Below are 24,185 nucleotides of genomic sequence, written 5' to 3' on the forward strand. Positions count from 1 at the left end.
TTAGAAGTAGATACAATCTATCTGTTTTATGATTAAATCTATTTGATTGATCATGAAATATCAACAACAGCAGATCCTCCTTGTCACACAACATTCCTCAAATGAAACCAAATTCCAGCATGTGCATTCGGAGCCTTATTTAGATTAATTATGTATAGGAGGACCAAAACATAGGGACCCTGTGGCTTGTATAAAAATGAGATTTACATCAGACCCATATAAGTTGTTTGAGCAGATACACACACATCTGGATGGACAGAACTGATTACAATACCCTCTTCTCCTCTATCAGGAGACAAGGAAGCAAACGTGACATCACAGATAACTTAGCACACTCAAACCTGCACTATTCAGGCCATTTGGCAAATTGATTTTTTGAATTTGGATTGAGTTGATTAAATTCCTTAGACAGAGAGGAAAACAACAAGTGCGGCTAGTGATGTAGCGGTCAAGCTTTTTGACACATAACATAAAGGTTTTTTTTTTTTAATATTAGAAAAAAAACAAAAAAAACAATTGGAGACACATTAATAATTTAGTGCACATCAATTTGTTCAGCAGGTGAAGCAGGTAGGATTCAGGACAGGCTACTCTGGCTAGAACTAGCCCATTTCAGTGTTTCTATTCACACCATAGTCTATTGAATTGCAAAGGAGCAAGGAGCAAGTCAAGCAAGTAAAAAAAAAAGGATAAAAATGAAGACCTTGCCTTCACTTTTATAATTGTGTCTCACTACTAGTCTATATCATAGTTTCATGATTCTGAAAACAAAATACTGACTCAGTTTAGTTTGTCTAACGAGGGAGAGGAAATTATTCATCAGAACTAGTCAACCCCCTTATTCCCACATCAAATGAAAATCTTTTTGGAACCTATACAATACACACTGCACATGGTGACCCAGCACTGTTGTGCACAATGCTTGAACACACTTTTATACTTGTGTCTCACTACTAGTCTATATCATAGTTTCATGATTCTGAAAACAAAATCATAAAATAGGCCTATAGGCTATCAGAAATTAGGCAAACAAGTGTAGTAAGCTAGAACATTTTACTGCATGACGATGGCTCTTCAATGATCTGAAAGACCAAAGATTGGTCAGTATGATTGGTTATTTGCCATTGCGAATATGTGGACTATCCTAAACTATCCTTATATCCCTCCAAAGCGATTAATAGGCCTAGGCCTACTTCAAATGGCTGGGTCTAACGTTGACATTGCCCCTATCTCCAGACATAGTTCATTCAATGCAGAAATATCCAGCAGATTCTGTTTAATACAGAGTAGAGTAGCCTAATCCAATCGGAAAGGTCACCTTTTTCTCCGTAGGCCTACCGTCTATGTTCCAAAAATGTAATATTGTATCTCTGTAGCTGGCAACTACGTTTACGAGGAAATGATGTCAGAGGTTTTGAACTTGAGTGACGGCGGGTAGTCTGGTAGCAGTGTTCTGTTTACCATTTAGCTGTTAGCATCTCATAGTGCTGGTTAGCTTGCAGCTGCACTTACGACGCTGATACCGTTAGCGGTAGTGACCGTACTTTGAGCAAGAAGTCGGAGCTTCACTGCCTTAATTAATCTCACCGGTTGAGTAGAAGGTAAAGCGAAAAAGTTGTCATACAAATAGCTTGCGTTGTGCTTGTATGAACACAGGACGTTGATATGTTGGTAATGGTAACGTTAGCTAGTTATCGTCAGCTAACGTTTACGTTAATTGTCAAAGCTTACCCAGTAACAAGACAAACGTTACAGCTAACTTGGTCCTGGTTCCATCTAAATTCAAACATATTATATGTTTGTTGTTTGTTATAATCCACGGAATACGAAGTGTTCAAGCTAGGAATAAGATACTAACCTTAGGCCACTGTTGGGAATCAGCAGCAGAGCACTGGCCTTCTTTGGATAATGTTACCTATTCGTAGTTGGCTAACCAAAACAACTGCACTTTGCTAGCGAACTGGATATGTTTACACCTAGCTGTTTCTTGCTCGTCTTAAATTCCTTGCATGAAATACAAATTGACACTGCATTTTTATTAATCGATGTCAAGGCGTGTATGATATTTTGGTGAGTGTGCTAATGGGAAAGAGTTATGCTAGCCTTTGCACATTATGACAGGGTTTATTTTAAACCATCTTAAAAATGTTATTCAACTGAGGCAGAGGAAACAGCTGGCCTTCGTTTGAGGAATGTCTTGGTTACGTATCGAGGCACTCAACGTTTCATAAGAACGAACTTGTAACATTATCTAACTTGTGCCAAAACATTGTGAATTGACTGAAATATCCGTCAAAAGGTTCTGCTTGTTAGCAAGCAAATAAGATAAAATACTTTCAACACGTGAACTGGTTTATTCGATATTTCTGCCTGCTTTGCTAAGTTAAAGTTGACTCTCATAACTTTAGGCAAATGATGGACCTTCACAAAATCATCCAAGATGCCCTTTATGACTTCATCCAGTCATACATTCCTGATGCAGACTTAAGGTACGTAAACTACGTAAAAGTAAGCCTGTTTATATTCTTGGCAGCTAATAACCTGTGATTCTCTCGTTACTCTGATTCAGCACTTTAGATGAAGTGCTTTTATCCTACATCACTGGTGTCCTGGAAGACTTGGGATCTCACGGAAGCGCTGAAGAGAACTTCGATGTCGAAGTTTTTGTTGAAATGTTGGAAGCTTACATTCCTGGTTTCGCGGAAATAGACAGGTAAGCCACAGTCAACAATTCTTTTAAAAAGTATTATTACAAATGTCCGTTTGTTGGTGCCCATTGATTATGTTCCTTTGTTCTTGTTGTCTCATCTCATGTTGTTTATTGTTTATTGAAGGGGAAAACACTCTTTGCTCTTTTTTGTCTTAGCGTCAAAGTCTGTGAAATGATGTTCAGCTTGGCTGCAAAACTAGCCTCAGCTCGGGACACAGGTGAAAGATTTTTGCAAAATGATCTTGTGTTTGGGTAACTGAACACATTTTTAGTTTTGGCAACACACATTGTTCTTTGATAGTATTTTAATTCTGTTTTTAAATTTGTGGTTCTGTAGAAACCACTGAATCAAAGCGTGTGGAGAGCAACTGGAGTCTTACACATAGTTCCTCTAACTCTGAGACGCCAGTGAGAGACATGCACTTTTACTCAACAGATGGAGCAACAGCTAAGGTAGTTTATTAGCAACACCATTCTTGTAGGCGACGCTTTTCTTCTCACTGTACATAAGCTACATATCATTATTTTGAAAATATTTAGGACAGTGTGAAGTGGTATGAGCAATTTGAGTCCCTTTTAATTTTAAGTATTTGCTTACAAGTTCACTAATGTTACATCTCTGGTTGTTTTAGATTGCACAAGATGACAGCTGTGAGTGGGACAGCCAGGAGAATTTGCTACTTGAGATGTTCCCCAAGTGTAGTGTGACTGAGGCTAGAAGTGCCCTATCCATCGCTAAAGGAGACATGGAGGAGGCAGTGAGACTCATCATTGAAGGAGATGTGCAACTCAGTCCCATACCTCTTGTTAATGTAGGTTTTCCCACAGTCGGTTCCACCATTGCAAGATGTTAGTCAGCATAGAATGCCAAATTACTATAATTTTGTTTTTCAGGCTAATCAGGGGAAGACCCAATCATTAAAAGCAGATCAGAAATTGAAGGAAAGCATTTTAGAGAAGTGAGTACAAATATGACCCTCTGACAATCAAGGCCAGATCTGTTAACAATAACTAACAGTGTTTTGTGCCACTTTTCAGATACATGTTGGTAGACAGTGAAGAAGATAAGAAAACCCACAGGCCAGTCACTCCAAAAGATGTGAGCATTTACTGTATATGCAATTCAGCACACACAATTCTTGATTGTAAAGTTAAGAATGTGATTGGTATGTCATGAAATATTGTGAATATTGAGATTCTGTATTGATTCTATGGTTATGGTTATAGCGACATACAGTATATGAACACTACAATAGTTTCAAATAAAGTTTAGTAAGTGTGCATTACATGTAATAGTAATAATAACATTATCAATAACAATATCAAATACATTTATTGTAATTAGAGTAATATTGTGTATTTCTTGCTTTGATGTGCGAAGGCTCCAAAGAAGCTGGTCCGTTACCACGATAATCAAGTTGTGACAACAAAAGGAGAACGATACCACCAGGTCAAGAAAGAGGAAACAGATGACATGAAGAGAACCTATGTAAGTCTGAAGCCAGCACGCAAATACAGATTCCATTAAAGAACACTGTGAATGAAGACCAGTTCCATTTGTGTGCTTTATTTAGGCCTGTTGTCTTTTGCCAGTTTAATATGTAAATATTAACCATTTTGCAATGAGTGTCTTTTTTTGCAAACCTCAGCCATTAAAATCCTATTTATTCAAATATTACAATTGTTTTTGAAGCATCTAGTTAATAGAAATTGTCTTATTTGTTTTTGTTTTTTATTATCATTATAATAATGTACTGTATCCCAGCAGAAACACATCTTAAAGCAGTTAGTGTTTAATGGTGGTTTGGGCTGCATTGTCTTGTTTAAAGCAGTTAATGTTTAATGGTGGTTTGGGCTGTATTGTCTTGTTTAAAGCAGTTAGTGTTTAATGGTGGTTTGGGCTGCATTGTCTTGTTTTCAAAACATTATGTTCTTTCTATAAAGTGTTGAAAGATGATTCAACTCAGACCACCTATCCACGAATAAGGCTGTATACCGTAGCTGTTTAACAAAACTTGAACTAATATATGCATACTCCTGTTTTACTTTCAGCAGGTCTGATGTGATATTGTGTTATTTGTATATATTTCTTTTTTGTGATACCATTTACTTTTACAAATCCTAGGCAAAGTAGAGATTGACTTAATGCTTTTTTTGCATGCAGTCTGGTTCTCCATCAATTGGATTAACTACTGAATGATGTGTCATACCATTATTGGACCATGTTGCTGAATAGCAAAATTACATTAATTATTTTAACGTTTTAGTGTTTTGATAGCAGATCATCATCTCCTCAAAGTTTCAAATGACTCGCTCTTTATTTTTATATACAGATATATAGATTTGAAAAGTTTGCAATGAACTACTCTCAAGGATACTCTTTAAAAGTCCATCTTTTGCACAAGGGCCTAGGGTAGAACTGTTGGAAAATTATGTATTTTAAACAGCTGGCAACACTTTTTCAAAGTTCATTATGCATAGTATTTCATATTGTCTCAGTTCACAACTGAGATGTTTTTTTTGTTTCAAGTTTGGTTATATTTTGTGTATGTGTGACATTGTAAAGCTTTTATTTTGTTGTTTTAAATACGGCAAGATTTACTGAGGGACTGAAGGTGGTGTTTTGAAACTGATTATTAATTTGATGGGTGAGCAGTTTGTTTCCTTTTTCTAGTGTTTTGTCATTTCACATATGTGTGAGTATGATACTCATGCACAAGTGAAGCTGGCTCTTGCCTCTGTAACATAAGACTGTTCTAAATTGGTATGTAGTGCATACTTAACATGTTGAATAAAATCAAAATGTTGTTTACCATGAAGGAAAGGATTACACATTGTATTTTCTATTGGGTGCTGTACTTTCCCCCCACTGATATGCTAAATATTTCCAAAGATCTCTCTGGAATTACACAATAAATTCTTGAATTTCCCCTTGGGGATCAATAAAGTATCTATCTATCAATAGCCACTATGTAAACAGTGCATAGTTGCACTTACTATATTTACCCCAGTACCATTTTAGTAAGATATTCAGTTAGTTTGGTATTCTACTAACTGCACTATACTGAAGGTCAAACCTTCAACTGTTTGCCATGAAGCTTGTCTTTACCTATTGGCATTAGCCACTTACCGGTAATTGTTAACAGTAGTATCTAAAGCATTTTCAAACCTAACTTGTGGCCCAGAATCATCGCTGTCTATCCTCTGAATTCCTGCCCAAATCTAGTTATAGACACCTTATATATACTTATACCTTATCCATAATAATCACTACTGCGGGTCTTTTTTGCCTCTAATAAATTAATGTATTTTCTAATCACAGGAGTTTATTCAGCGATAATCCGACATATATTGAATGATATTATTGAAGTACTTTTAAGGAGACAGAAACATGATTCAGGCAAGAAAATACCCTGATTTTTTATTTGTTTGACAAGAACTACACAGAAGCCCTCAGATATTTCAAAAAGTGCTTATATGCTCCATATAACTGAGGACAAGTCTTCCAGATGACTGTCTAACCAGCAAATGTGCATTTGTATGGAGAGAGAAATGCATTTGACTTTTCCATTACTCTCAAGTGGTATTGTTTTTGGGAACCATTTGCAGTTTGTACAAAAAAAAAGTCAAGATTATTCTCAGAAATAAAACAAAATGCTTGAAAAAAGTATTTGGCACACAGTAAAGTTTACTATGAGGATGGTTTCAACTTTAACCATATTTAATTGTCAGCCCTCTAATAGACAATATTAAATATATTATGTGTTTATGTACATAAAACAGGTCTAAGGACATCAACCAGTGGGATGTGGGATTTGACCAACAAAAACATACAATGAGTTCTGGTCAATTATCGTGAAAAAAAATAACCAATACAATGTCCTGTAGGTGCAGCTGTTTCCTGAATGTTGACACAGACATCCCTTTTATACAACACAGCAAAACAGAAACAAGTGAAACTTAGTCAACAAAGCCATGACAAAATTGAAATGGTTGATTATACACTGAATTTGATTCTGGCTTTGAACAAACATTATTATGACCACACATAATTGGGTATTGTTCAATGCATTTTATAGAAATGCTACACCACATTATCAATATGAGCAAAACAGGGAAACCATAAACTAAAATATTGACTGAATATTCAGTACTAATAAGTAACTAATAAGAAGCTCCTTGTGTTTATCTGTGCCATTTAAGACACTTGCGCTTCATTTTCAACATTTAAGACACTTGCGCTTCATTTTTAACTATTTCATAGTTAAAACAAAGTTGAGTGCACTGACTGTTGATGTACCACGTTCAGGGGAAAAAAACATATCACAATAAACACAACATAAAAATTTAGCAAGTGTGTACACAAAATAATTATATAAAAATACCATCAAATCTGTTCAAACAAGAAATGTTCAGCAATTACATTTTAATCAACCAACTTCTAACAAATGATCTCATACTCCTTCAGTGTTTGTAAAACACAATATTTGGCCATTCTTATAAACCATGTTACTATACTATATATCCATGGTCGCCAAGCTTGTAAACTCATTTATAATCAAAGAATGAATGTCATCAAAGTAAATTTCAGAAGTAGAACAAACTCTCTGAAACAAAATGAACCCAATGACTGTGCCAGGTTATACTGAAGCAAGAGGCCAGGGCTCTAATGAAATCCACTAGTTTATAAGCTTTTGGTACTTTAAATTCTTTCCATTTCAACCAAAACTAGGTTGACTGCTCTGTGTTAAAAAACCTCTCCTAAAAGTCAACAATTTCCCAGTTTTAAGCCAGAAAGAATAAAAGGCCATAAGCAAGTATTGGTTGCTTGAAGTACTGAAGCAGTTGGCAGTTCTGCAGTCAGACCACGCAACCAAAGATATCCAGCAGCATCCAGTTAAGTGGAGAGTAAACTAACTAAGACCTTGATCATATCGCCCTTTGATCATCATATTCAGTAATGGCCCAACCTGGTGGAGAGAGGGAAAATACAGAAAACCAGATTAAAGGTGCAGTAAGCCATCAACAATACCACAATTAAAACCAGATTAAAGGTGCAGTAAGCCATCAACAATACCACAATTAAAACCAGATTAAAGGTGCAGTAAGCCATCAACAATACCACAATTAAAACCAGATTAAAGGTGCAGTAAACCATCATACGGGATTTCAAGACCAGAACATTTTTGTCACATTCAGCAATCATCTCCTCATGATCTGCTAGTCGCCCATTCCGTGAGTACACTGTCAAAAAAAACAGTCTCTGTAGGCAGCCTCGGCTCCAACAAAGTTGGGGCACCGTGTCAGCCAAACAAAAAGAAACCCTGTGTGGAGATTCTCTGGGAATACCCAAGGGAGGTGTGAGCCACTTTGGTGTGTTTTGTTTGGTCCTTGGTTAAAATATAATGTACATTGTTTTGGACAAAAGCTAAGCTTTTGCTAATCATTTTAAATATAAACATAAACAAACGTGACTTACTGCATAACCACTGACTGCATCTTTTAGACTAAGATCATCTTTCCCCCCCAAGACAGATGAACAAAAAAGATTACACTGTTTCACACATGGGAATGTTTGATATTAAGCACTGAGAATAGGCATGTGTTGTTTGGTAGCTGGATGTGGTTCTATAGCGGAGATTGCTTGTGACCATGTCACACCAAGAGAACTTGTATCAGAGGGCACTACCAATGGGGAAATGTACAATGGAACAGAGGCTTGGTGGGTAAGTCAGATGTGACAAATTAGAACTGATGTAAGATTGGTATGGATCTGAAGACTAAGAGCCAAGCATTTTGGTAGCTGAGGATAGGTTGTAGTTGCTTGTTGCTTGTAATGACAGCTCAACCTACACAAATTAAGTGAAGTGTTTAGAACACTTCATCTGCCTTCACCTGTGCACTAAAGTGAGGTTGTTCAGAAATATTGTAATTATATAAGTGGCCAATATGGCCAATTGCCTGGGACAGTCCTTCCTAATAAGTATCACTGCCACTGACTGAAACAGAAATAGCAAGGTTATGTTTTATTTGTCTATACCTCATGAGGGTCTCCCAAAGCTTCTCCCAGCATCTTCTCAATGTTCCTCATGATGGCCACTTTCTGGTGAGCCTTAAGAGGGTACTCTATCCTCCGTGGAGTAGGAGCGCCCTGTAAAAGATCCACAGAGTTTACACACACCTTTAGACACTAGACACAAGTTTATTCTAGCCTGGGTGTTCCCATGCTGCCTTGCGCGCGATTTGATTCACGCTGCTAAGGCAGCCTGGAGACCATGAAGCAAATTTTCGCCTGAGATAGGGAACCAATCACAGAACAGGTGAGAAAGCAAGACGATGATGAGCTATGCACAGACGCATTTGATAGACATCCGTGGCACCCAATAAACGGATCTGGGCATTTTTTCAAATACGAGAAAATGAACGTTTGGTTCCCAGACCACGTCTCATTGAGAAGTGGTGGCGCTAGCCAGGCTAAGTTTATTCATCATTTTACAAGATCAGGGGTCAGTGTTAGGAGTCCATGACCATGGCACCCTTGACAGGGACAACAAGGAAGCAATCATCCTCAGCTGCACACTGAATTACAGGCTCAGTCCCTGCCCTGTCATGCTTGATCATCCTTAAGCACACTATGTTGATATTTGATTTAGTTTATATAGTATATTTAGTATTTAACTATCATGTTTATCTTCTACTGTCTCTATTGTACAGTGGTAAGTATATTACTTTTTCTGCAGTAAGTGCATGTTGTGTGTGATGTCTGTATGCTACTGAGACCTTGAATTTCCCCTTGGGGATCAAGAAAGAAAGAAAGAAAGAAAGAAAGAAAGAAAGAAAGAAAGAAAGTAAGTAAGTATATGTATGTATGTATGTATGTATGTATCTATCTATCTATCTATCTATCCTGATATATTCTGCTGAGTAATTAGGTGTGATATACTGTACAATACTAAATTACATGCAGGAAATAATTCTATATCACTCAATTCACCGTTGTAATAATGTAAGAATTAGTACCTTGTACCAGAAGTTAACTGTAATTGTAACTCCTCCATTTAAAAGGGACTCAATGTGGTGCCACCTACATATGAAGAGGCATAAGGACAAATCAGGAAAATGTCAATCAATCAGCAATCAGTGACAAAAACATCCCTTGGTCTTACATCCCACCAGCATAGTATACACACCAAACGCTTGAACAAAACACATGCTTAGGAGATGCTCCAAGATGGTCCCCAAGGATCATTCCAATTACCAACTGAGAAAATATACATGCCTACTTTGTAGATGTATAACATATTTCTAGCAAAAAATGTTACCCGTCTTCAACTCAACTAATATTCTGTATGTTTCAAGACTTGAGAAGATGTTGTCTAATGATTTATGTTGCATGCATACTCAGCCGCATTAACCCTCCCTTTAACCCTCCTTGCACATTAACCCATGTACATCAGCTACTGCAGATTTCAGACATTTGTGAGGCAATCTTTTAGAGTAACACAATTTAGGAATTCCCTTATTCATCAATTTTCAATGTCTAGGTTACCCATTAAAGTGTAACTCCGGAGTAAAAACAACCTAGGGTCTATTTACGGTAGCTAACAACTTCAAACTTTTGATTGAGAGCAAAATTATGTTAATTGGTGCCGTTTGTGGAGCTAGAGGCATTATCACTGAATGAGCTTACAATGATGCTAACCGGGCAAGGTGCCACGTCGCTATTTTAGACCACTAACAATGCTCAAAATATAATTACACTTTATTTTAGAGGGAAAATGTTCAACCTGGGGCCCTATTGTTATATATCTTTCAGTATTGACCTAGCTAGTCTGCCATTGCCAGCTACACATTCATAATAGATCATCAAAGTAAACTTTTTGTCACTGCAAAGCTCAACATGTCAGTCAAGTGTCAGCCAACATGGACAGACTGATACTGATATACACGTGTGCCTGTTTACCCCAGTAAAGATAATAAATAAATAAATAAAGTAAATTGTAGGGGCGTTTGGTGTTAGCAGATGCCCCCATATGAATGCTTTGAGGCACTTAACCAGTTACTTTAGCCAGCTCAATACTGAACGGGATGTTGTCTTTTTTTGTCAATAGGGATAATGAACAATAGGGATCAAGAAAAATGCCAGAATGCCCCTGTAAGTAAATAACTATGTCATGAAGCTTTAATTAAAAAAAGAAAATCTTACCAGTACATTGGGATGTACAACACATCCCCAGGGCCCACAACAGCTTCATATCCAATTACATTTTTGAAATTTGGGAATTTTTCATAGTCAGGGTTTTCAAAGTCGACCTACAATGGAACGAACATTCCATTAAATGAGATGGTATTCCAGTTAGCAGTGCATGCTGTAATTGTATATCCATGTATGATTATGTTCTTGTATTTACTTTTTAAAATACACAATGAGACATCGCCATATTGATGCATCCGCTATACTGGTGACCTAAAGATCAGTAACTCCCAATGAGATTGACAGATAGCTATGCTATTCAAGGTCAGGTTTCCGAATAATGTTGTCTCTTAGCGTGTTACGGAGATAAGGTATACTTAACCTTATTACTTTTATAGGCATGTTCCTATCATTTAAGATAATATATAACTTAGTTATGTATACCTTAACTATACCTTAAAGGATAATTCCAGCTAGGTCGCTGGGTAAAACAGAGTGTTTTTGTTTTTTTACATACACGCAATACTCAGTGACCTTGAGAAACAGAGATCTATGTGTAAAATCACTGAAATGGACCTTATGCTGGATCTTATGGCTCGTTAGCCAGCTCATTTGTTTCCGGTGGAGCCAGGTGTGTTTTAGCCACCACTATTGTTAATGTAATTAGTGTCTACACGGACCCGGTTGGGTGTTGCACCTAGTGAATCAGCATGAAGAAGCCGTTACAACACAGCTGACGCTCCACCGGAAATAAATGAGCTGGCTTAAGAGCTGTCCGTGCATAAGGCCCATTCTCCTTTAAGAGGCTGAATTCATGTTTCTGGCATTAATTATTGCCATTCACATAGGATTGAGCATGTGTGACATTTGTTTGATGGGCATGATAGTGCGGTCAATAGTAAACATCAACAAGAAATATGCAAGTCAAGTTATGCAAGTATGCAAGTTATTAGGTTCCCATATGTAAGAATGCAACATGTTGCTCATACATTCATATTTGAAGGGGGTTAAAAAAAATACCAATATTAGTAATAGATTAAATAACATTTAACAGAATGATAGAGTCTTTAGGGCTTTAGCTTTTTGAAGATCCCAAAACTATCAGAAAGCGTCAAAAGATGTGGCCAAGATATTGAAAGAACACATAGGCTAACAAAACACCAAAAAAGCAGTGACTAGCTTTATACTTAAAAGGGATTTACATGAACTGAAAAGAACATTAGACTGCCACTTTCAGCTTTAGCAACATAGCCATCTCAAGTCATTAGTATGGCATTCCACTGTTACATGACTTACCTGGCTCTGTCGGTCACAGGGATGATGAACAGGAAAGGGATAAAGACTTTCAAACTGGTCAGGCGGAAACAGGATACACCTCTTATGACCTCTAATTTGTGCAAAAAAGTTCTGTTGTTCATCATAATGTGCTGGCGTCACATTGCCTACAGAGGAAACAAACAGTGATAAATAGTTATTAATGTTACAGTCAGTATGCAAACTTTAACAATCAATTCTCTTGCTGACCAAGACTGCAATGTTGTTGTTTTTACTAATACTTATCATGGTTCAATCCTTGGTTTCCTACATTTCAATAGATAGCTAAAAGTTCTTGGAATCTACCCAAGCAGTTAAACTGACCTTACTCTGGGCATGCCAAATTGTCTAACAGCCAGTCACGTACACACAAGTCATATACTCCCACAGACAAAAGACACCTGTGCCGTATTGCCTTCCACTTGATAATAAATTATTTGCAGTTCACATCTACATTCAGTCACATCAGAGGGGAAAGCTGCAGTGTGTCTATAACATCAATGATTTTCAGGATAGGACAGTTACTCTTAATCTAAAATTCAACTCAAATACATAACCATAGCGCATACAATATTAGCCGCTGATAACTATGACTAGCAATGTGGATGCAAAACAGGAGCCAATACTGGCAAAAACATCAAAATCAGATGCTGGCAGTGTGCAGTAGGGTTGGGCGATATAGCTAGAAAAAGCCAATCTCCATATCCTGAAGAAAAATGGCGATATATACACAATATGCTAAAATCTTATAAAATAATGTCCATATAGTTATACAAGGTCATCACATCATACTACCATTTGTCTTAATACTACAAAAGAAATCACCCTCAAAGCTCAGCAAAAAATGCACTGGGCACCTTTTTCTGTATGGAAAAACATTTTCACACAACTATATTGTCAATATTGCAATATGAAAAATGCTTATGATATAGAAGAGTGATCAGGATACCATACAATAGGACACCGCCCTTGTGTGCAGTGTGTAGCTTAATTCTCTGACAGTTGGTGGCAATTTAGGCTACAAATATAAAACTTGATGATAATGCCAAGAAATATACCTTCCATGCCTATGAGCAAAAGGTTTGAAGTTAACTGTCCCCAATTCCGCTTGGCCTGCTGCTTATTGATCCAGTTCCAATTGAAACCCAAGAAATCTACAACAATATTTCTTCCAACAGTGTCATTTAAGGTCTGCTGCAAGTACACCCTACAGGCAAAATGACAAAATATGGTCAATTTATAGAAATGTATATATTCTGCACCTTCAAAAAGAAATACAGCATTGTCATTTTTTTACAGAACTTGGCATTAAATGATGATAAAACAATTTCACATTGCATAAAGCATCACAGAAATGCAAATGCAAAATCTAACGGATATTCTATATCTTAGGCTACAGATATAAGACAAAACATACATGTAAATTTCAATTAGGTTGTGTTGCAGTAAAGAGTTTTTACTTGTAACTCAAAAGCTCATAATTTTATTGTCTCTACTGCCCAATTATGTTATTGCTACTATGTTATATAACCTAAACAAATAGGCTACATCATGCTCTGAGAGAGACAATACAGTACAAAATACATTTGAAGATCATGATATAAAAAGAAAAGATTAACTTCTCATACCTTTCCTCTCCTCCATGTTGTTGAGTTTGTTGCATTTTGTCAACAAATTCAGAAAATTTCATGTCAACTCGTTGGGACTTTGGTACAAAATTCTCAAAATTAGCCATTTTCTTTTCATCATAATATAGGAATTTATAGTTTTCAGCAATATAGACTGAGAAATCTCCATTCCCAATGTTGTCCTGCAGAAAGTTTACATCCCACTTCAGCGCAGGAAATACCAAGTTGGTATCAGTAAGGACAACAGGCTCCTAAAACAGTGGAACAGGAGGTTAAGCTTTATTAGAAACAGACAAAAACGACCAGGGTTATTTCTGCTTATTCTATTAATCCTGGTGATATGTGCCAAATTTCAAGTGGTGAAATGTTCACTTCTTCATAAAAGTATGAAACTCGTGCCCTGAATATTTTCAGAGATGGAGCCATCGCAAAAATGCCTCGTGGTTTATGGCGAACATTTTACTTTCTGCCATGACCAAAATTATGTATTTTGCATCATATCTCTTTGGCCACAAAAGATAACACAGAAAATGTAAATTGTGATGTAAACCCCTATGTTTTGATGGTCAATGAGCTCTGTGGTTGCCGTGGCAACCATGTTAATATTTCTGAAAATATTCAAGGCCCCAAACTGTACACATGTACCAAGCTTCATTCTTTTCTGAAAAAGTAAATATTTTTCCCCATATCACCAAGTCTTTGTTCGACTGGCATATCCAGGAACTTTGAATTGTAACACCTTCCCTTCCCCTTTTATGTGAAAGCGGAATATACAATTGTATATAAACCAACTGTGTTGCACTAATGTAAGGTGAACAAAGGGGAGGTGTTGCAAATATTAAGTCTCTGAGCAAAAATGAATAAACATAGTGTTAACTGCGTACGTGGGATTTAGACTACCATAACATTGCTATTTCTTGCTCTTTCCAGTTTAATAACAAAAGTATCAAAAGCAAAGTCATTATTGAACTGTTATCAATGGCCAATGCCTTTTAGCTAGGTTTGGCAAACTTCACATGTCATGGCAAGCTGGGTTTGGCAAACTTGATAATGTAAAACAATGCATTTTGCGACTTCACATGATGGGTTTGGCAAGTTGAGATGTGCTAACAAATATGTTTGCCGATCATCAAAAGGTATCAAAAGTGAAGTCATGGTTGAACTGTTATCAGTGGCATTGCTGGGAGTTTTCTCTGTATGACATAGGCCTATTGTTGGTCGAAGGTATTGTATTATGGCGATGAAGCATTGACAGTGTAAGGGTGCAATTTAATTGCTCTTAACCTTCTATTGCATGAATTATCACCTATACTTTAAAAAATGTTTTAAAGTATTTTAAATAAAGGATTGTTTTTAAGGTAGTTGTTGCCATATATATGGCAACAATGCGCAATTGTGGAAGATGCTGTAAAATCCCATTTTTCTTTAAAAACATATTTTTATTTCATTACAAATCTTTTAGAAATTAACTAAATTAAGCTTGCATTAGTTATGATCCGATACATCTAGTTATAAACCTAACATAATACAAACAATTCAACCGTATTTTGGGCAATAAAGTGATAACATCATAGTAATATTGTCATAGTGTAGTCCGCCTTGGAAAATAAATAGCCTTCCTGTGGGGACATAAAGTAATTGTTTTGATGAAAACCAATGTTTATATTAAATAACCTCGCAGTCGCACCATGCGTGCGTGTGAAAAAAGTCCCGTCTGAAACACTGTCGCGCGGCGCAGCGTTCCAAACGTTGTGCAATCAAATACACCGGTATGGCGGTATATTAAAAATTCATATCATAACGAAAATATACACCGGTATACGGTGTGAACCGGTATACCGCCCAGCACTATCCTCCTGACAGACTTTTTCTGCCCTGTAAAGCCATGCATCATCCATATCTGGGGTCCCACACACAAGGGTCATAGGGGTCTCCGGTGTGGTTCATACTACAGGCATACACTGGGCATGCATTGGATGGCTCCACAGCAAGTCAGCCCACTTCTTACACCATTTATAGTGAGAGGAGAGAAGTGTCACCCCTTTTGCCTTTGAACTTTGGGCCTCTGAGGTGCTAAAGCTGTAGCCAAAGAGACAGGGTGGGTGACTGCAGCCTCTATCCGCTACACATATCAATGTTTTTCTCCTCATTGCTGGATTATTGCTAATCCTGACACTTTTTTTTGGTGGAACAGCCAACAATGTGCTTTTATCTTTCCCAAAATCCGAAACAAAAATGGTGAATACAGCATGTCTAGTTGACTGTGTAGTGAACAATAGCACAAAATACATCTTTACCGCTCCAGTCACTATACTATCTAAACCTCATTCCACAGATAATTTACAAATTGGTAAACATTTACAATACAGTGTTTCCCATACATTGACTTATTTGTGGCGGCCCACCACAATATCAACACTGACCACCACACAATGATTTTCCATGTTGTACTATTTAAATTGGATGGAATTCATTCATTGTAGAGCTATGTGCACCTTTGCACAGCCTCTCCTTGTCTCTCTGTCTCTCAACAAACCTACCTGCATGTTTAAAGAAAACATTAACAATCCTGTGATTGTTGGCTTAAAAGTCGACTGGCTAAATTGTGCTTAAATCTGCATCATAACCACGCTGTGTTAATTTGTTAAAAACTGTTGCATTCTGCAAACCTACCACCACAAAATATTGTCAAAAGATGTATATATTCCCAGAGTATCCTAGTGCAATGCGATCCTATTGTAATCCTGATACCATTAATTCGAATGGACATAAAAAGGTTCACATTTGCAGTTGCCATATGGCAAAAATTAATATTAAGCCAATTTACAAAAATCTCATTATATATAAACTTGTTTTAATGATAAATTGTTCATGTTTACATAGTCTAGATAGTGTTTTTTTTTTTTCAAAGAAACTATGCCTAAATACTGAATTTTGACCACCCACAGGTAGCGGACAGGTGGTGGTGGTCACAGAGGTACCTCTCTGTAGAAAAAGGAAGTACTAACAATATATCCTCATCATGTGACCAAACAATTATTTTTGTATACACGAAACTAAAATCCCCCTTTTCACATATAAATAGTGAAATATAGGTTTTGTGTTACTGCCAATTAAAAACACAGATCAATCAAACACCATGCAATAGAGGGTTAACTACTTATACTTCATGCTTGCATTATGCAAAAGTCCAGCATGCATCACGTTCAACTAGATCTGCACAGCACTGCCTGAAGTCGAATGATGATAATGAGCCTACTTGCTCTGGCCTACTGTCAAACGTCGCCAGAAAAGTAACCAGTGAGTGCTACGTGACTAAAGGAACGTACACTCCACCAACACGTGGGCGATCTAGCGGCAAGATGCCTTGCATTTCTCTACGCCACCACTTTGAGATGCGCTACAAACGAGCATGGCTCATACAAACACTACTCCAATTAGCTTTACGAGAAGATTGTCCAGATATATGTCGGTGTGACACATTATTACGCAGGTGAACCCTTGTTGTTTGCTATGCTGACACGAAAAACATCGTTCGGTACAGGTTCGGTTCTGTGTTTCTGAGCATCAGTACATGGTGCCTACTGCACTGTGCCAAAAGTACAGCTAAGGGTATGCCCGTTCAAAACTTAACCACCGTTGCTCTTTACTGAGGCAAACAGCCCGTACTTCCTGCAATCGAATGCCGAAACGCTTGCCAGCTAGAGTCTTGCATGTGCATGTGGTTGGTAATCCAATACTAAACTAAATAGCGTATGATGCGATGACACAGCACCAAGGGTAGCTGCTACCAACACAACTGGTAGCCTAATGAATGATGTGTCACCGTACCCACATGCATTTGTTTTCATAAAGGTTAATTTGGATAAATACCATACATTTACCGAACCGGCTATTCTATAAAACATGCAGAGAAGCATACTTAGTTGGCAGGATCATTATGCATCATGGTAACTGACCTTAACATTAGCTTGCAGGTAATGTAACGTTAAAGTGATGGATGTTCAGTAAAATATCCCGTTAATTAACGCTACTAACGTATTGCGTACTTGTAACGTATTCTTGCAAACTGACAGTATTCACGTTACTCAAATAACGTAATGACAAAAAGTAAATAACAGTCCCAAGTTAGGTTAACTTTGTTAACGTTGGCCTCGACAACGGTTAACGTTAGTGTTCAAATAACAGAAATCTGACCGTCTATCAATCGAAACATTATGGATACCAGTATCCCAAAAATATATTCCACAGACCCTTCGCTCTTAAGTCAAGTAAAGATGTGTAGAACTATAGCAGTGAAGATTTATCTAAGTAGTTTGCTATTTATCTACCTAGTTATAGCCTTATGTCAAGCATTGAAATTCTTCCGGATCTGACCATATAACGTTATTGTTATTACCAAGTAACACAACTTTAGCTAATCTATGCATGGACATCACATTTATTACAGTACTTATACTTTTCTTAATATAAAACGTTATTTATCACGAGTCAAGTCATCATTAACTGTGGTTCTCGCTAATGTCAGATAGCTAACGTTAGCTAAATTAGCGGACAAGCCATAAGTAACGCCAGTAATACTAGCCGGTGAACTAGCATGCTAACAGCAGTCATACATCAAACCTTAGTATCAGTAGCAAATCTCCATTGATCGTAGTACCTCATTATCTATTAGGATCTCGGCGCGTGGGTCTGTATGAGATAATCGGGGGATAGCTCTCGTTTGAAAAGGGTACTTTCGCAATTGATTGTCTGTCCAGGTCGAATTGTGGACCTCAGAAAACGTTGTGCCCCCGTCGGTCGCCGTCGGATCAGCTTCAACTACAGTTGCTGCTGCCATGTCTGCACACAGTAAGAAGCTAAATTCAGAACAGGGTGAGGACCTGTTATCCTGTTCTCGTTTTGTCCAATTGTCCTGATAGCGATTTGCGGGCGACTTGCCTGCCAGTTATAGAGGCTGTCTCGCCAACTGGGGCTTAGGAGAACTTGCCTGTCCAGTGTAAACACAGCAATGACAAGTCTGCTACAGCACCCAAACTGAGCTCAGCCCCTCAAAGAGCAGCCATCATCTCGAGACCTTTAACTTGAACAGCGACATCTTGCGTGTGGTTGGGTGTACAGCATACTTGGAAAGGCACACAGGCTACTCTCCTATGCATGAGTGAGTCATTCCACGTAATTGAATAACTTATCTACGCACTTAGTAAAACCTCAAGAAAGTACCTCACAAACAGTTTTCCTACAATAAATCCTGGACCAGCTCGAGAGTCTCCTTGATTTTTCTCTGCAAGGGGGGGGCATCCAACTGAGCATGCAGTGTGAGTGTCATCACTCTAGCTTGATTGGAGAAAAATTACTTGTTGCAACCATCCTCTGGTGCAACTGTCCCCGGTCTCCCCTAGGCTATATATTAGGTCTCATAAAATTCTGGAAAAAAATTGGTTGCCAGGTGTACACTGTAAAAAACAAAATCTAACCAAGTGTTATTAATCTTTAAGATCAAACAATCTGTTTGGGATTGTTTTTAGTAGCCTATGAGGAAACTTACCTAGCACTCTCTCGAAAGAACATTTTGACTTAATTTAGGAAGACTGACTCATTTTAAGGAGTCTTATCAAGACAAATTTACTTAAAACACTGGCAGACAAATTTGCTTGTTTTCAGGATGAAATGTCTTAAAGGAAGTCAAACTCTTGTTAAATTAAGTCAAATGATTGTACGTGAAAGCACTAGGTATGTCTCTTTATACTGAAAACAATATTAACTAGATTTTATCTTGATATTTTATCTTGATATCTTGATATTGTAGGGACTCTACGCTGTACATAATTCACAGCCAGCCATTACGTGTTCACGGCCTTTTGACTCCTTTACACTGGTGACCCGACGACTCTTTGGACGGTAATCCTGAGAGTTTTCAATATGACTCCTGCGACCTGGCTAAAGAGGCAGATACATTTTTTTCTGTTATGCAGCACTGCAGGGCAGCCGGTGCACCTCTGCGCTGCTGAATCACCGCCACCAGAGGGAGCTCTCGTCGCTGCAGCGCAGCAGGGGAAGCAAGGCCTGTGTTTCTACCATGATCGTTTCGGACCTAAGGCTACGAAATGCCGCCCACCCTGCCGTTTCAAGGCATCGGGTCATTTACAGCAATGAGCGTCGGCCATACAGGCGGTTTGCTGTTCGTCACCGATGCTGTTTCTGGACATCGTTTCCTCTGTGACAAAGGTGCGCAGGTAAGCGTTTTGCCTGCTACAGACTTGGACATTCAACAGGGCAAACCAAGTCCCATCTTGGAGGCCGCGAACGGTAGCTCCATCCAGACCTTTGGTGAGCGCAGTGCCGTGGTGTGTTTCGGTGGACAGCAGTTTAACTGGAACTTTGTGGTGGCGAGAGTGCAGAAGTTCCAGTTCGTCCCGTCTGTACAGCACCTTTGCAGCGAATGAGTTTTCACGCCTCTTTCCCTGCCCTCACCCAACCTATTTTCTCATCCGGCGTGGTCAGACATGGTGTGGAGCATCACATCACAACGGTGGGTCCTCTGGTTTATGCACGCGCTAGGCGTTTGGATCCTGCACAGCTCGCCAAGGCAGAGTTCGAGACGCTGGAGCACCTCGGCATCGCACAGGGTTCTAACAGCCCTTGGGCTTCACCACTGCACATGGTTCAGAAGCCTGGCGGTGGCTGGCGTCCATGCCTGCCGTTGCTTGAATGAGGCCACTACACCCGACCGCTACCCTGTTCCCCATATTCAGGACTTTTCTGCACGCTTGGCTGGTAAGGTCATTTTTTCAAAGGTGGACCTCATCCGCAGTAATCCCCAGGTGCCGCTGCATCCGCATGATGTTCCCAAGACTGCTGTCATCACTCCTTTTGGTTTGTTTGAATTCCTCCGCATGCCATTTGGGTTAAAGAACACCGCCCAGACATTCCAGCGACTCATGGCTGCGTGACTTGATGTTCGTTTTTGTGTACTTGGATGACATCCTTGTGGCTAGTACTTCCAAGGTTGGGTTTTGGGTTCTGTTTCAGCATCTGGACGATCACGGACTGATCATCAACACAGCGAAGTGCCATTTCGGTCTGCCATTGATTTCTTGCCCACCATGCCACGACCGAGGGGACGGCTCCGCTAGCTGCTAAGGTGGAGGCCGTTGGCCAGTTCCTGCGACCAGCCACGGTCAGGGCCCTACAGGAATTCCTAGGCATGGTGACTTTCTATCACAGCTTCGTTCCATGTGCAGCTCACCTCATGGGTCCCCTCTACGAGGCTCTTAAGGGTAGGGCTGCTAAACACACCATTGACTGGACAGGGGAAAGGACTCAGGCGTTCATGAACAGCAAAACGGCCTTGGCCAATGCCACCATGCTAGCCCACCCATCCTCCTGACTATGCGGTAGGGGCCGTCCATGAGCAGCTGGTTGATGGTGCTTGGCAGCCGCTGGCCTTTTTCAGCCAGCAGTTGCGCCCAACGGAGAGGAAGTACAGCATGTTTGACAGAGCTGCTAGGCCTTTTCCTGGCCCTACGACACTTCCGTTTCTATTGTTTTGCGGGGGCGGTGCATCTTGAAGTGGATTATGCACGTATGGCGGTGGACCAGGTCCATGACGCTTACGTCCAGGCGTACAGGACTGCCATCAGCGTTTGGCGGATGCTCCTTTCAGCGGTGCGGTTGTCACTCTGCTTTGTGATGTTTCCACAGGTCAGGTCCCTAGCAGGTGGTGCAAGCAAGTATTTGATGCTGTTCATGGCCTTTCTCACCCCGGCAGGAAAGCGCCACAGACAGCAAAATTTGTTTGGCATGGCCTCAAAAAGGATGTCCGTGACTGGGCCGCCGCCTGCCTTGAATGTCAGCAGGCCAAGTTTTCGTGTCCCTTCTGACATCACATCAGACCACGGCTCGCAGTTCACATCAGAATTATGGATGGCCGTCGCCAACAGCCATGTGCCAAGTGCACCGCACCACAGCTTATCACCCGCAAGCCAATGGACTGTGTGAGCGTTTTCACTGCTCACTGAAAGCCGCGTTGCGAGCCTCCGTGACGTCAGCTGGGTGGATCGTTTGCCTTGGGTGATGTTAAGTCTGCGTGATGCTCCCAAAGAGGATCTCTTTTCATCTGCAGCCGAGTTGTTCTATGGGCAGCCTCTGCAGGTGCCTGGTGATTTCTTGCCTGATGTTACCCACCCATGGTCTGCTGGTGAGCAGCAGCAGGCGCACCTCCATGGTGCCCAGGTTTTTGCGCCAGTGCCCACCTCTCAGCACGGCATGCCACGTTCACAGCTTTTGCGGCATATGTGTTTATTCGTCATGATGCTCACCGCAGCCCCTTGCATCCACCCTATGATGGTCTGTTCCGGGTGCTGGAAACGGGGGACACTTTTTTTGACCTCGACATCGGGGGCAAACGAGACCGGGTGTCAGTGGAGCGCCTTAAACCCGCTCACTTGGACTTGGACTCTCCGGTGGTGGTTGCCCCGCCCCCACGGTGGGGCCGTCCTCCATCTACCGCGCTTCCACAGTCAACGAACCCTGAGCTTCCTGTTCCTGTGGCCCCAGTGCCTGATGGCCAGAGCAAGTTTCGCCGAGCACTGTGCCCACCTCACCGGATGAACTTGTCTGTCTTTGTGAATTCTGTAGGGGCATGTGTAGGGCCACCACATTGTACATAATTCAAAGCCAGCCATTACGTGTTCACTTGAATGGTATTGTTGCAGTCACAGCCTGCGCTTTTATCTGTTGAATTGTTGTGTACTGTTTACTGTGTCGTGTCCTGATGACGTTCGCTGGTGCGACTTATGTGTACCTTTAAACTGACATGCGAGATAAGATTTTAAACCTATTCGCTATGTCCGTGCCTCCCCATAGTGTCGACTCCTTTACTATATAAAATTAATAACACTTAGAATAGTTTAGATTGTATTACATAAACAGTTTTTGTATAGGCGTAGTCAGGAGTTTTTTTTTAGATTTCAGATATTCTCCAAGATACAGACTAAGCTAAGGAGTGGTTGGTTGACACATTTAAAAAAAAAAAACAGCCACAGACAATCCTACTTCAACCAGTAACATTTCGATCAACATGTTGAAAGTAGGCCTATAATGCATCTCTCTTTTGGATCAAAGTGGTAGGCTACAGTCTCCCACTGACAGTTGTGCACAAAGAACCTAGATAGCAAGCACACGTTGGTATTGGCTGGCAGTGTCAGAGGTGGAATTTCAACAATGAAACAATGTTACACCAACGTCAGCCCCTCGAGCAATTGTATATCGAATGTTGGTTTATAGTCATGTTCTGCAACAAGGCCAACGTGTCACTTAGACATCAACAAAAATACAATTATTACACGACATATGCAACAAAATATTAAAGCAATGTCTGAATGAATAGTAATACTTTGTGTTGCCTCTTATAACAACCGGATTTACTACGTCGAAACACTGTCACGCCAACATTAGTCCACCGACTGCAGTGATTGTCAATAACGCAACAATGCATTACACCTGCATTTGTTTGTAAGACTAGGATAGGCTATTTTTTATTTTTTTAAATTGTATTCTTGAGGATTAGAGTGTATTCTTGAGAGTTAGAGTGAATTAGCCTAGAAAAGGGTCAAAGGTGGAAGTAAATACAGCAAAAGCATATTTGGTATCATTTGAATCGTAATTTTCTGTAGATTAAGAATTTGTGGTGCCTACCGTGCAGATTTGTACCGAAAAAAAATATATAGGGCTTTGAATGGAGCATGGCACAATGATTTTTGGGCCAAAAACGTATGCTAGTACATCTTGATATTAGCTGATATCTCTTAAGCCAGTTGAAAGATATTCATCAAACTTGGTCTACTTACCCACTACAAGTTGTCAAAGAGCTGGCAAGACAATTTAGGTCTTGAGGTCAAAGGTCAAGGTTACAAGGGGTCACCCAGAGGAAACTTTTGCTTCTCATTTGTATCCCTTCTGTTGCTAAGGAGGCAAAATGGTGATTCTCTTTTAAGGATCATTTAAGTATTACTTTTGTCACAATTATTTCTCCTAATTTTGCCTTAGGAGAAATAAAACAAGCAAAAGATGAGACACATAGCAATAAGACAAGTATAAGTCACATAAGAGATATTAGTTTGAGAAGCAGGAGAAATACAGGAGATCTCTTATATGTTTGAGTGTAGTCTCACTTACAACTTGTTTCTCCTTAGGAGAAATAATAGAGCAGATGGAGTCACATAAGAGATATTAGTTTGAGAAGCAGGAGAAATACGGGAGATCTCTTATGTTTGAGTGTAGTCTCATTTACAACTTGTTTCTCCTTAGGAGAAATAATAGATCAAATGAGGAGACA

At 39.5% G+C, this 24,185-nt stretch overlaps 2 protein-coding genes across 5 annotated transcripts; one reads left to right on the plus strand and one right to left on the minus strand.

Annotated features, from left to right (window-relative positions):
• Positions 1-1,318: 1,318 nt before the first annotated feature.
• Positions 1,319-5,529, plus strand: cuedc2 (CUE domain containing 2). The gene is made up of 9 exons (XM_048268895.1): positions 1,319-1,601; positions 2,409-2,489; positions 2,570-2,713; positions 2,867-2,928; positions 3,048-3,163; positions 3,343-3,522; positions 3,605-3,669; positions 3,749-3,809; positions 4,092-5,529. The coding sequence occupies exons 2-9, from the start codon at positions 2,413-2,415 to the stop codon at positions 4,236-4,238; spliced, it is 852 nt and encodes a 283-aa protein (XP_048124852.1). The 5' UTR covers positions 1,319-1,601; positions 2,409-2,412; the 3' UTR covers positions 4,239-5,529.
• Positions 5,530-6,100: 571 nt separating this feature from the next.
• hif1an (hypoxia inducible factor 1 subunit alpha inhibitor) lies at positions 6,101-23,812 on the minus strand. Of its 4 annotated transcripts, XM_048269902.1 has the most exons (9): positions 18,788-18,918; positions 18,507-18,688; positions 13,847-14,097; positions 13,277-13,425; positions 12,201-12,346; positions 10,917-11,023; positions 9,731-9,794; positions 8,751-8,861; positions 6,101-7,680 (listed from the first exon to the last, which is right to left on the minus strand). In XM_048269902.1, the coding sequence occupies exons 2-9, from the start codon at positions 18,684-18,686 to the stop codon at positions 7,624-7,626; spliced, it is 1,065 nt and encodes a 354-aa protein (XP_048125859.1). In that variant the 5' UTR covers positions 18,687-18,688; positions 18,788-18,918; the 3' UTR covers positions 6,101-7,623. The 4 variants fall into 4 exon arrangements, 3 of the variants coding, with proteins under 3 accessions (XP_048125859.1, XP_048125861.1, XP_048125860.1); XM_048269904.1 differs by lacking the exons at positions 18,507-18,688; positions 18,788-18,918 and adding an exon at positions 23,698-23,812; XM_048269903.1 differs by lacking the exon at positions 18,788-18,918 and having other exon boundaries at positions 18,470-18,578.
• Positions 23,813-24,185: the final 373 nt, after the last annotated feature.

This window comes from Alosa alosa, chromosome 18 (assembly GCF_017589495.1).
Source record: "Alosa alosa isolate M-15738 ecotype Scorff River chromosome 18, AALO_Geno_1.1, whole genome shotgun sequence".
NCBI lineage: Eukaryota > Metazoa > Chordata > Actinopteri > Clupeiformes > Clupeidae > Alosa > Alosa alosa.